Below are 13,536 nucleotides of genomic sequence, written 5' to 3' on the forward strand. Positions count from 1 at the left end.
TATTACTCTATATTCATTTGAATACATAACAAAATTAAGATATTTTTTTTCTTCCAAATATTACCTCTTTTGGAATTTTATGCTTGCAACACATTCAAAAACTGCCGGGAAAGGAGCATGTTAACCAGTGTTACGTCAGCTTTCTTTAAAAAAAAAAAAAAAAAAAAAAAATGACAAGGATTGGGGAACGGCGAACCCCAATTCTTCAAGCATTCTTGGTAGAATTCTTTCCCATTATTGCTTGAAGTTGTACATAAACAGTTCAGCTCAAGAGTCCGGAATCTCTCATATCGAGTTTTGTGCTTCAGGATGTGTCCGACATATTCAATGGGAGACATGTCTGGACTGTTGGGAAGCCAGTCTCGCTCTCTTGTACAAAGAAGCTATATGGTTGTAACCCGTGCAGAATGTGGCTTGACATTATCTGGTTGAAATAAGCAGGAACATCCCCCCCGCCCCCCAAAAAAAAGACATTGCTTGGATGGCAGCATAACCTGTTCACCTGTGCAATCTTCCAACGAGGTCTTTTTTTTAGCTTATTGTTCCCCCTGTCTTAGAGTTGGAATTTTCCGCAGGCATCAAATTCAAAATGAGACTATTTTCAAAAATAAAATAATCATAATAGTAATGTTTATCTGCCTGAACAATATCTTGTATTTGTATTCAATTCAATATAGCCTGGAAAGGATTTGCAATTTTTTTTTTTTTTACACAGTGTCCCAAATTGATTAGGGGTTTGTTCTCAATAATCTAAAATCGTCTTCCATGAGGTGCTAAACTGCCAGAGTCAAGAATCCACATTGCACAACATCTTTCTAGATACATGCATTTAGATTATTGAATTATCCACTGTAAAATTAAACAAATTGTGCATTTGAGTGTGGTACTTTCAGCATAATATTGCTCCATATATTCTTTAGCAGAGGTAAAACTCTGACATTGGAAAAATATTCTTTACATATTTCTACTACAAAATCCCAGCCTATTTCATTGATTGGAACAAAACGACAGAAGACAAAATATAATCTTGCATTGTACATCAAGTCTTCCTAAATGTGAATCTGTACATAAACAAATGATTGTTGTGACAAATGTTGTTATTCTACTGTTGGTGTACAGTTTTGACAATAACCAAAGGATTCTCAAGGGATTAGTTTGGGCCTGAAAAGCTTTTCCAGATTCAGGGAGAAAAGCTGCATGTTGAGGTTCCATAGTATCAACAGAGACTGATATTTGGTGCCAGGATTGAATACTTTTTTTTTTTTTTTTTGGTTGAGAAAACAGTCACTACTTATGAAACGGATTGTTCAGAGTGTATTTTATTTCTATTTCCTGCCCGGTAGATATATTTAGTAAATAACTGGATTGTCTTTCGTGTCACTGTACCCCAACCACACCATTGATATTTCTATTTATGACACTGCCCTGCTTAATCATAGGTTTTGTTGTACTCTTCTGAACAGAAATCCATTGCATGATGAAGAAGTGTGTATTTTTTACACTTAAAATAATTCAAAAGCTAGTTGTCATTTCAACCTTCAACATACTGTGACTCTTTTCTGCTTAGTGGAGTTTAATCTGCACATCTTGTTCTGAATAAAACTGAATTTTGTTTTTAAAAAAAAAAAAAATCCAAAAAGTTAAGAGGCTTTTCTGATTAGTGTGGTCTGGACTGAAGTGAGCAGAAATCGAAATGCTTGGACTGCACCCGAGAGTCCAGACGTCTGCCACTCCCTCGGAGGGCTTAAAAACCAGCACAAAGTGTGCCAATAAAAGGCGAGGACAAGCACTTTATTGCAGTCCGAACAAAAGCTTTTGGAACTAATGTGGCTTTAAGAGGTTTGGCCTTGGATCCTTATCTCAGCCTCTCCCACCTTCACAGCGAGTCAGTCTCCTGCACAGGGAGAGATCGACTGAGATGGGAAAAAAAAATCATTTTAATAATACATAAATGGCATTATGTACCAGGATGCAGGATGTAATATGACTAGCAGAAGCTGACTCACCAGGTCCCTCCCTCGACATTAAAGAATTATTACATAAACCGGGCCGAATATAACCGCAGAGCTCAGGAGATGTGCTTTGCTGAAGTGGGATGAGAGAAGAGGCCAAACTTCACTCTGTAGGAGGCGAGCACCACTGAGTGCCACTCATCCGATGTACTGCAATGATTTCAAATACTTGCTGAATGTTTAATGAAGAAAGGTTTGAACCATTTTTCATGAAATCACGTAACTTGAGGGACAATGTTTTATAAGACTGTAGGAGGTCTTGGATTTATAAACATTTACATTTCAAAGGAATGCACGGGTCTCGTGCAGAGGCTTAAGAATACTTTGCCAGGCTCAGGGGGCCCACGAATGTCTCATAAAAAAAGATATCATTAAGTTTTCTTTGATTTGAAGCCATTATTGTCTGTTGTGCCTTAATGATTACGCATCCTGATTGTTTCAATTGCACACACACACCCTTCTTATACAATGGACTATTCAGTCTTCTCACAGCTCATGAAAAAAAAAAAAAAACTTGATTTGTGGCAAAAATTAAGTATCTCCCAGTGATGTGGAGAATGTGAAAAGAAAACAATTTTGTTAAAAATACCAACAATTTTAACCTTACTCACAGGGACAATGAATGTGTGTAACAGTCAGTCAGACTCTCTTGCCAGTTGCGATAGCGCTGCTGTCAGTGTCAGCCAAGACAAATGCAAGAGAAATGAGGCGAGTCCTCAACACTCAGCTCAGGAAAAAAAGAAAAATCTAAAATTCACACCGTTTATGAGAAAATAAAATAAGTCCTTTGTTTAACCAGGTAAGCCAAATCGAGAACATTTTCTCATTTACAATGCCGACCTGGAGTCATCTTGGGGTGCAGCGTTTTGTCCTAGGATGGTCCGACTGTGCGACAATCAGAACCGGGATCCGAATGGATGACCTTTGCCCTGGTCCTCCAAATGACTTGAGTACTCCCCTGCCACCATGTAGTATTGGGACAGACGAATTTACTGGAATTAGGAAATGCTTTGTGTGCTCGAGTTCACAATTATTATACAAATTCACGTTCACCAGGACCACCTGTCATGGCCAGAAAATAGACAAAAGCAGCAGTGTCACCTAGTGGTCATGAAGAACAACCTTTACCATTCAAAACTTCAAGTACCAATACAGTATACGAAAAGTCGAGGAAAAAAAAGGTATCCATTTTCTGTGTTGCTTATCTTCACTGGGGTCACGGGCATGTTGGAGCCCTTCCTAGTTGACCCTTGGCAAGAGGCTGGGCACACCCTGAACTGGTTGCCAGCCAAATGCAGGTCACAATTATTTGCAATACAGGTCATTTAGTCTTCGATCAACCATCCATGTTTGTGGAATGTGGGAGGAAACTGGAGAACCCGGAGAAATCCCAGGCAGGCACAGGAAGGGGAGGATTGTCACCAGAATTCTGGGGCAGATGTGCTGTAACCGTGCCACAGAGGAAAAAAAAATTATATATATATATATATATATCTCCATCAAATGTAATTGAACCCCATTTGTGCCCTCTGTTTCATAACTTTACAGGAACTTCATTTAAGATATTCATTCTGAAACTGATATTTTTGAGTTGTCGAGAATTTTCTTAGAAAATGCAATATGTAACAAGGCTGTCGAGTGCCACGATTCTTTTAATAATATAATGTAATGACACATTCCAATTTTTTATAAACATGTACTAAGAGATTGAATTGGATTGGTAATCATAATTAGTAGTTACAAATGAAGGTCATTATTTATGTTACTAATAAAATGCACCAATCATTTTATGAAACAAGGCTGTTCAATTAAAAAGCAATTTATAATACAAGCCATAGAAGAAAATGTAATATCAGTTTCAAAATAAAGTTATGCAACAAAGTGATCAGAGTTCCACAATGTCATTTAAAAAAAAAAAAAAAAATCAATTTGAAAAACATGACAGCTTTTTCAAACACATTTTGTATACTATGCTATTCATAAATCCATATGGAACAAAATTGTTTGTGATCTAATTTATTAGAATTCTAGACATTTTAGTATGTTGGAATGCTTTCAAGGATTTCCAAGGCTGACGTTTTCTGATCATTCACAGGGAAGTGAGTAGTAGCTGTGGTCTCACTGTCATTGTAAGCTTTTCCAACTGACCTGGGGTATAAAGTTTTATTTATGATGCCAGTATTTGAAACATGTCAGGTTAAATATAGACAATAAACTCACACACCACACACAGGAAAGCAGGAAATGTAGACAGACGCGATAGAAGAGTGCAAGGAATTTCCCTGAAGGGACACTATGAGGTGATGAATGTTTCCCAACTAAAACAAATCCCCTGAAGCGCCACACAGATGCATACACAACGAAAACATCTGCTTTGAACCCGATATGCATTATGTAATACTGAATATACTCTATACAGTGTGAGAGCTGTGCTGGTGCAGTGCTTGCAGAGCTAATGAGCCTCGTTACTTCCAGGACGCAGAGAGCATGCACCCAGATTCATTCCTCGGAATCCCAGAGATCTGTAAATTCCGATTCTGTTCGTTCACACTACCTGGGTGCTGTGAGCATGAGCCCTGAGGAAACGTGTTTTTAATGATGACTCTATTGCAACTCTGTTTGAAAAGAAAACCAGATCTATGCAGCAGAAACTTTTTCGATGAATATATTAAACAGCGGCCACAGTAATGAGTGGACGCTCACGCCCACGATGAATAAAGGTGATTCACGAGCCTCCGGGCAGAGCAGACGGCTACCGTCACGCCGCGCCACGCCTTCAAGTCACACGGCGTGCCGGCATTAGGATATACGGAGCGTTGGCGACCTGTTAGTCATCTTGCGCAAGTGTCGATAACACAGGTTCACTTGGCTATTTTAGGTCAGGCTGCTGCGATGAAAAATAGACAATAAATTTCACAGTAGCGTATATTTCCTTGGTGTTGTGTTTGTTACATACATGAATGGAACAAGACAAATGGCTTCTATCAGGAGGAGAATCTTGCTGGTGCAGTGTATCACACAGGGGAAAAGAAGCTGTTCCATCACCGGTGAGAAAATCTGATCAAAATGGTGCTTGAGGCGAAAGTCTCAGTAAGTAAATAATCAACGAGTTCTACTGCAATGTTCTAAGAGGTCTTCTCGAGACAGATGTTTGATACCCTCTTGCCAGTCCATGTTTTGCCTATAACGGATCCATCCACAATCATTCACGTAACCAGTTGCCCCCCCCACACCCCCCAAAAACAGAAGAAACAAAGCTGCTTCCAAAAGGCCCAAATAACAAACACTATAAATAATAATAGTTATCATATTTCAATTGCAACCAAGTTTGAATGAATGATTCTTAGTCAGCGACGCTTCTTTGTGAGGACACTCTCATTCAACTCTTCGTTCCACTGCATGTTGCGGTGGGACCCTGGATTCTACAGGGTGGCCAAAGGTGTCCCATGAGCACCGAGATCAAACCTTAATCCTTACAAGACCGCGTCGTGAGCCAGGGAAAGAGGAGGCGGGCCGCAGCAAATGGTCCTGGAAATGCAAGGCGCTCCAGGGAACGTCATCCTCTCTCTCTCTCTCTCTCACACAGGAGGAGTGTGCGTTATCAAAAGTAGATCTGCTTGGCGTGTGAGGGATTCTGCTCCATGGGGCAGTACGGGCATTTCAACCTGACCGGACACAAAGATGATAAGGATGTGAGAAGGAGAAGATGAACATGCAGTCGACACAGACGTGGCAGGGTCTCTATACAACTCGAAATTGTTGGATCCTGTATAAAGACGCTGAATATGTTTCATAACAAATACATCACACTTACTTCCCAGCATTGGTCAGTTTGTTGAGAGCATCTCTTGAGATGACATGGCCACAAATTAACTTCATGGGCGGATTGCTCTCTGAAGTTTGTTGTCGGAGGATGGGGCAAGCGAACACAGAGTGGTACCAGCACTTCTTGCCTAGGTCAATTTCAATCTGTAGAAGCGGGATCAACATTAGCAGAGGACTGAGAAGAAACTGGGCATTGAGACAATGGGAAGGAGAATAAAACTCACGGGCAGCTCGTCTTTGTGCGTCCACACGCCGCTGCATTGCCGCTGTTCGATCACCTGCTTGATGTTCATCAGCACAGGTAAAGCCATGCAGCCTGAGGCGAAGCTGGGAGAGTAAAACATCATAAATGTCTTCACTTGACACGCCCTCATATAAAACACGATAAGAAAATGTTAACAATTTTTATCAATTACCAGCAAATTAATCAGAGGACTGACCTAACACTCAGAGGAGATTCGACAGAGAGACCAAGTAACGCACAGGCGTCTCTGGTGAAGATATTACAAATCTCCGCCCACTGGTTGGTTTCCAGCAAACTACGGTATGGAGAGTTCTCAATACCGTGACGCAGATACACCAAGCTGCCCATCAGGATCTGAATATCTGCAAGAACCACACAAAGGAGAGAGCTGAAACAAACAATTGACATGCTTCAGCATTACAGTGAACACCTGTTCATTACAGCAGAATGTTCCAGACTCACACCCTACAGGTGAAATTATCGCAATAGAGAAAAAATATTTCAAACTGTCCCGCAACACACTTTAAGCAATTTAAACTAACTGAAGACGTGTTATAACGCATTGTAAACATTTCAACACAGAAAAACTGCAAGCATAAAATTCATTAAAAAAATACTGTATGTTATACTGTCTGTTGGTCTTTCAGCGGCAGAGCCTGGTTGGGTGGCATGTGACGTCAGTCAGTCTGCATGAGTGTCTGGGAGTTGAGTTTGGCTCACAGAAATTGCTCACTCTGTTTGTGTTTACATATTTTTTTTACCCTACCGGGACCTCAGAACTGTGAGGCCAACGCTTTACCAGCTGATCCACCATGCCGTGCAGTACCTTTGTATGACTGACAAAACCATAAATAATAAGGAAGTGGTAATTGGGATTTTGGGGTGTTACAAAGCAGCAACAATATATCCAAGTGTTTGTGTCGCATTTCCAGTGCACTTACTTCAAATTAAAATTATATGAAAGTTACTTCCTTTTAAGCTTTACTTTAATATTGCTAAAATGGGTTTGGACATTTAAGTGTTTTGGCTTTGTCCCTAAACTCCATGAAGAGGAAGGGTTTACTGTATTTTGTAGAAGACAAATCATGATCAGAAAGTTTGTTCTGTTCTAGAAAAAAGGAAAAAGGAAGACATGGAAAGTTCATCTTCTTTAACTGCACTTCTTACCTCGCTGGTGCTGCGAGGCGAAGGGCTGGAAGTGTCTGGCATACTTGAGTGCCTCCATCTGGTTACTGATGCCACCACTAAGCAGGCTGATGAAATACAAGCGGTGCAATTTAAACTCTAAACTGCTGTTGAGGTCTAGAAGACGTTGGCGATTTGTCACTGCCCACCTAAGGTAAAGCAAAATGTTAGAAAAGTTAGTAATGTACACAGCTCACTTTGCAGTGTGCAGAATCTGGTATTATTCTCCAATTCAAGACAGTACTAAGTATCAATTTTGTCACTTTGCTTCTGCAACATTGCAATATAGTCAATTAAAGTTTCTTTGGATGTCATCACATTTTTCCATTTTGCCATAACTGACACAAAAAGAGCCAAAGAAAAAGGAGTGGGGAAGCTTACAAACATGCTCTCTCACAAAAAAACTGTTGAAGTCTCACGTGACATCATGCATGATGATCTTTTATTTTTCTGGGACTTTGGAAGCAGATTTGTCAGGTTTCCAAGTTTTACGCAGTTACAAGCGGCACAATATGAATTGAGAAAAGAATCAAAGGTGGTAAAAGTGTGATGGTAAGAAAACCAACACCAACATTCACCATTCGACCTGACAGAACTGAAGAGGATTTGCAAGGAGGATTGACAGAGGATCCCAAAATCCAAGTGTGATAAACTTGTTGCAACATTCCCAAAAATTCTTAATTAATCGGTGTGCAGCTGATGTTAGTTGTATCGACATAATGACCAGAAAGCTCAGACAGCTCCACAAAGGTACCAGATGGTGAATATGTCACATTCCAACCGACATACTCGAGTGCTGGCCTCAGGTTCTGCATCCTCAGTGCTTCAAGGATCCTATTGAGTTCCAGAAAAGGCTGCTTCATGCTCATATCTATAACTACTCCGGACTCCTGCAAAACAAAACACTTCTGAGTTAGAAAATGGCTGCTCATGCAGAGCACATACAAACACAGAATGACGGAGGGTTGACTCTTTACCTGACAAAGATCTTCCGCTACACTGAGCATGCCTTGTCTGTACAGGTGTTCAACTATGGTCTCACTCAGATGTTTTTGCCTCTCCGGAGTGTCCCACACAGTCTCTGCGACCACCGCACTGATCTCTGCATCAAAGTTCTGTCAAGGCAGATAACACAATTCAAGTATCTCTGATATCTTTATAGGCATATTCGATCGCTGTTTTTACCCTGTCAATGGCTTTGCCCACTTTGGACACGCTGCCGTGAATGTCCTTATGTCGAGAGGCCAACATCTGCACCGTCTCTTTGATGTTCTTGCAACACTGTGCCATAGTCTGAGACAGGACAGAAAGATCTCCATCTTGGACTCCTGCAAAAGATGAAAAGTCATTCATGATAAGAGGGAAAAAAGACCAATGGTTCATTCAATGGAAGTTCCGTTTTTCTTACCAAATGCAACCAACTGTCCTCGTATCTCACAGACGCTGCGCAGGAGCTCGTCCAGCCTCTCCTCAGACTGGTGTCCGTACATAACGAAGCGATGGAGGACTTTCTCCAGCTCCCGCTCCACACACGCACACTGTTCCATGGTTCACACGGGATACACACGCACACACACGCACACTTACGCTCCCAAAACACCGCCTAGGTGAAAAAAAATGGTGAAAATCTAATTCCATCCATTTCACCCTTACTTTTTGGTTATAGTTGAATACATTTTCACTCCAGCTACATTCACATTTATTCAAGCAAACTTCGATCCGCTGATTTTTCTAAAACGACTATTCTTATCAGTTGGAACCTATCTCAGCTTACTTGGGCTGAGAACAGGAATACACTCAAAAACAAATCACCAGCCAAGTGAAAGGCACATGTAGACAACCAAACATTCACACTTACATTCAACATTTGGAGAATTTTGAGTCTTCAGTGATCCTAACATGCATTTCTTTGGAATGGGGGAAGCCCAAGTACCCACAGAAAACATACAAACAGTATCTGCCAATAATTAGCATTTCATGCTGATCACCTGATCGGATTGTATGTCATAATTCATGATCAGATTATTCCTCCGCAAAAGACACTTTATTATTGCTCTTGTCACCTTTAGCCTTGTCATTTGACATAGTACTATTAATATCTGAACACCAATAAAGTTGTTTAAAAAAACTCAGCAGTGTGGGCCAAAAAACACATTTGAGACAAATTTGGCATGTCACGAGTGTATAATGTCAGGTGAGTGCAATAAAATCTTGTATTCCGATATAACTGCCTCCCGTTTTTTTACCATCAACAGACTTCATTTTGTCACTCAAATGCGACCAAATAAACTCGTTACTATGGTGACAGCCACAATAATGGTTCGTCCTCTATTTTTATAAGAACAAAATGGGGTAAAATGTGTGTTGGTGGTTACCAGTGATTGGGAGAGGACGCTCGTTTAAGGCCTGCTTGAGGTATGTTCATGTACTATTAATACGATACCACACGCAAGCAGACAACAAAACGTTAGGTAGCACCCGATTAATCGCTGGAGTAACCGATACAATATATTCTAAAAATAATCGATAACACCAATCCCAGCCAGGATATACAATAAGTGTTTCACATTCATCATAATATGGATTTTTTTCCAAGATTACTTAACCCTCTCTGGACCAAATAAAATTTTGCAGAGAGAAAAATCTGATACTTTCGGAAAATGATACTCTGGACTTAAAATTTTCGATTATATTAAACCTGTTGCAAATTTGCAACCCCTGCCTGGAAAGGGTTAAACTGAAATGAACCCATATATACAAAATGGTTCAACTGCAGCACTTTTATTTAAAAGATAAATTTTAACCATAGTTCGTGACTACAGTTATGTTTTAATTTCAAACAGAGGTGTTTCATTAACAGAAATGCGTGCGACGCGTTGACAAAAAAAACAACAAAAAAATACAACAACAACAATGATAATGGAATTTTTAACATTTCTTGCGTGATGCAGTTCCAAGTGAAAACCTGCATCAAAGTTTTAACATTGGTTGAAGGTTAAGTTCCTCGGGAAGGTTATGAATTAACAGACATGTTTATGTTGGGAAACAATGACATTTGAAGACGACGATAAAGAAAGGAAATCTAAAGTGATGGTGTTGAGACGAACTACTGCAGTCTACGCTCAGGGGCACTTTGTCTGCCTAAGGCCTTGTGTTTACCACCGGTAAAACCTACATATTTTATTTAATGAACGAGTAATTCGTGAAATAGCGGAACGTAGTCATTGGCGTTCTAAGCCTTTTATTTTTAGGACAGCATCCCGACGTGACCCATTGTTTCGCATGCAATCTAAACACAGTTGTTGCACAAAGCTAACCGACGTTCACGCACGCTATATTTCGATTAAGTTGCTTTGTAGATCAACTCTGACGTGACATCAGTTGGCTTGGTGCCGTCCCAAAAATCTGTCTTTCGCTGCAAAACGTCGTAGAGAAAATAATAACAATAATAACAACAACGATAGTAATAAAGCGTAAACAAACAGTACCAAAGCTAGTCAGTGCTAGCAGCTAATTTCTGTTAGCCAGCAGGTAAGTGACTTGACAAGGCCTAAATTGTCTCGGGAGGAAATGGCAACGCAACCACAATTATCTGCTAGTCATTTCCCTAACTGTGGACGAATGTACAACCGTGACGGGATATTAGTAGACGTTTTAAACGAAACCAACTTACCGATCTGTATTAGTTAGCAAACATTAGCGTTAGCCACTGGTCTGCAGTTAGTAGCAGTCTGAATGCGGATGTTCCTGTGTCGCATCATAAGACAACGCGATTACTTCACAGTAAAAGTCTTGGACGTGCCACTTTTCAAATCCAACTAACTGCAGTCAAATGGCAGTTATTCCATTCCTAATATGACGTTACTCCCCCAGAAAGTAGTTTGCATTTGTTTTGTGGGCCATTCTTGGCCTTTTCTAACCACATGCAAAGATTTTATATATTTAAAATAAATGAAATGCCCAATGTGTAAAGGTTTCTTTGTAGATTAATCATTTTCCTTATAATACGTACACAAAATAATTCATTCATTTACTGGGCTGCTCATCCTCATGGGTCGCGGGAGTGCTTGAGCCTATCCCAGCTATCTTCAGGCAAGAGGCAGGAGAACACCCTGAACTGGTTGCCACCCATCGCAAGGCACATGGAGACAGAAAACAGTCGCACTCACAATCACACTTAAGGACGATTTAGACTTGAAATCTCTCGAGGTGGCGGCACGGTGACTCAGTTGGTAAAGCGTTGGCTTCATAGTTCTGAGGTCCCCGGTTCAAACCCGGCCTCGCCGGTGTGGAGTTTCCATGTTCTCCCCCGTGCCACGTGGGTTTCCTCCAGGCACTCCGGTTTCCTCCCACATTCCAAAAACATGCAACATTAATAGGAGACTCTAAATTGCCCCAAGGTGTGATACTGAGTGCGTCTGTTTGTCTCAATGTGCCCTGCGATTGGCTGGCAACCAGTTCAGGGTGTACCCCGCCTCCTGTCCGTTCACAGCAGGGATAGGCAGTGGTGGGCAAACTACGGCCCGTGGGCCACATTCAGCCCTTTTGTCTTTTATCCATCTGCCGAAGATTGGTAGAGAATTAGAGTGAATGAATGATTGCATTCATTCCATTTTCACTTGTAATGTCAGGCAATCAACATTGGGTGGCACCATAGGTGCCGTGTCTTGATTTAGTGGAGCTTAATTGTTTCCTGTTATCGGTCTTTTTCTACTGATCAGATCACAACCCATCTACAACAATGTTCAAGAAAAGAAAGTCGACAGTGAGTGCCAGGTGTTTAAGAAAGAATGGACACCTAAATACTTTTTTACTGAAGTCCGATCCAAGGCTATGTTTCTTATTTGCCAAGAAATTGTTGCAGTTTTAAAAGAATACAGCATTGGCCATTACTTTTCTACCAAGCATGCTAATTATGCCAGCACCCTTTCATCACAAGAATGTACGGCTAGCGCTGACAGGTTAGTAGCTAGCAAGGATTTTCCATCCAAGAAGCAAGCACGAGGACAAATGCTAGTAAGCCTTTCTCCGAAGGACAGTTTCTTAAAAGAAAGCATGATAGCGATAGCAAGCATGTTATGTCCTGAGAGCAAGAAGAAATTGGAAAAAAAAATTAGCTTGTCACGCAGGTGAGTGACTCCCCGTATTGAAGTAATTGACGAACACTTAACCGGCAAGTTAAACAACAAAGCTGAGTCAATTACATTGTATTCTTTGGCACTGGACGAACGAATAAAGGACACCGCTCACCTCTTAATTTTTAGGAAGGAAAAATACATGTCAGCGGTCATACAGAAAGAAGCACAAGTTAGCTTGGAGTACACTCGCCAACGTTTCCCACTGATGGATGAACATATCTGACTGAAAAAAAACATTGGGATGCTCAAGAGAATTCAGGACAAGATGAAAGACGACAACCCTGAGCAGGAGGTTATTTTTCTACACTGTATAATTCACGAAGAAACACTGTAAAATACGTGTTGCAGCTTGACCACATAGTTAAGCCAGTTGTGGAACTTTATTCAAGCAAGCGGACTTCAGTTCATTCATTTTCTTGAAGAAACTGACGCTGACCACATGGACTTACTTTACCATTCTAATGTCCGCTGCTTAAGTATAGGAAAAGTATGTCAACGTGTGGGAGCTCAAACACGAGATTATTTCATTTTTGGAGCTACTTGAGAATACTGACAATTTTTCCAAGCTGAATGACACAGATTGACTTTGTGATTTAGCTTTTACTGTGGACATACTGACACATATGAGCCAGCTGAATGTTTAACTACAAGGGAAAAACCAATTTGTTCAGGAAATGGAAGCAAACGTCTGAGCCTTCAAAACTAAGTTGGTTTTTAATTTCAAAGCAAATGTCAGACAAATCAGGGTTAGGGTCATTTCCCCACACTGGTTACCTGAAAAGAGGCCCAGCGGTGTGTCAAAACAAATATCTCTAATTAGCTCATTTCTAATCTCATCCAACCTGCTCACTCCGAGCAAGAACATCAACATCTTCATTTCCGCCACCTCCAGCTCTGCTTCCTGTTGTTTCTTCAGTGCCACCGTCTCTAATCCGTACATCATGGCCGGCCTCACCACTGCTTTATAAAGTTTGCCCTTCATCCGAGCAGAGACTTTTCTGTCACATCGAACACCAGACACCTTCCGCCAACTGTTCCACCCCGCTTGGACCCGTTTCTTCACTTCCTTACCACACTCTCCATTGCTCTGTATTGTTGACCCCAAGTATTTGAAGTCGTCCACCCTCACTTT

At 40.9% G+C, this 13,536-nt stretch overlaps 1 protein-coding gene across 3 annotated transcripts; it reads right to left on the minus strand.

Moving 5' to 3' along the window:
• Positions 1-151: 151 nt before the first annotated feature.
• Positions 152-11,586, minus strand: rmnd5b (required for meiotic nuclear division 5 homolog B). Of its 3 annotated transcripts, none has more exons than XM_061835400.1 (10): positions 11,436-11,586; positions 8,675-8,869; positions 8,452-8,594; positions 8,244-8,381; positions 8,056-8,156; positions 7,249-7,415; positions 6,278-6,443; positions 6,062-6,164; positions 5,827-5,981; positions 152-5,677 (listed from the first exon to the last, which is right to left on the minus strand). In XM_061835400.1, exons 2-10 carry the CDS (start codon positions 8,811-8,813, stop codon positions 5,614-5,616), a joined length of 1,176 nt encoding a protein of 391 aa, XP_061691384.1. In that variant the 5' UTR covers positions 8,814-8,869; positions 11,436-11,586; the 3' UTR covers positions 152-5,613. The 3 variants fall into 3 exon arrangements, with proteins under 3 accessions (XP_061691384.1, XP_061691383.1, XP_061691382.1); XM_061835399.1 differs by lacking the exon at positions 11,436-11,586 and adding an exon at positions 11,279-11,416; XM_061835398.1 differs by lacking the exon at positions 11,436-11,586 and adding an exon at positions 10,940-11,098.
• Positions 11,587-13,536: the final 1,950 nt, after the last annotated feature.

The sequence above is a fragment of the Syngnathoides biaculeatus genome, chromosome 11, assembly GCF_019802595.1.
Source record: "Syngnathoides biaculeatus isolate LvHL_M chromosome 11, ASM1980259v1, whole genome shotgun sequence".
NCBI lineage: Eukaryota > Metazoa > Chordata > Actinopteri > Syngnathiformes > Syngnathidae > Syngnathoides > Syngnathoides biaculeatus.

Excerpts from the sequence above, each read along its gene's own strand:
- rmnd5b (XM_061835400.1), bottom strand. The coding sequence starts at position 8,813 with ATGGAACAGTGTGCGTGTGTGGAGCGGGAGCTGGAGAAAGTCCTCCAT. Across the intron at positions 6,444-7,248 it reads CGCCTCGCAGCACCAGCGAG|ATATTCAGATCCTGATGGGC; the intron begins GTAAGAAGTGCA and ends TGGTTCTTGCAG. Across the intron at positions 6,165-6,277 it reads GAATCTCCTCTGAGTGTTAG|CTTCGCCTCAGGCTGCATGG; the intron begins GTCAGTCCTCTG and ends TTACTCTCCCAG.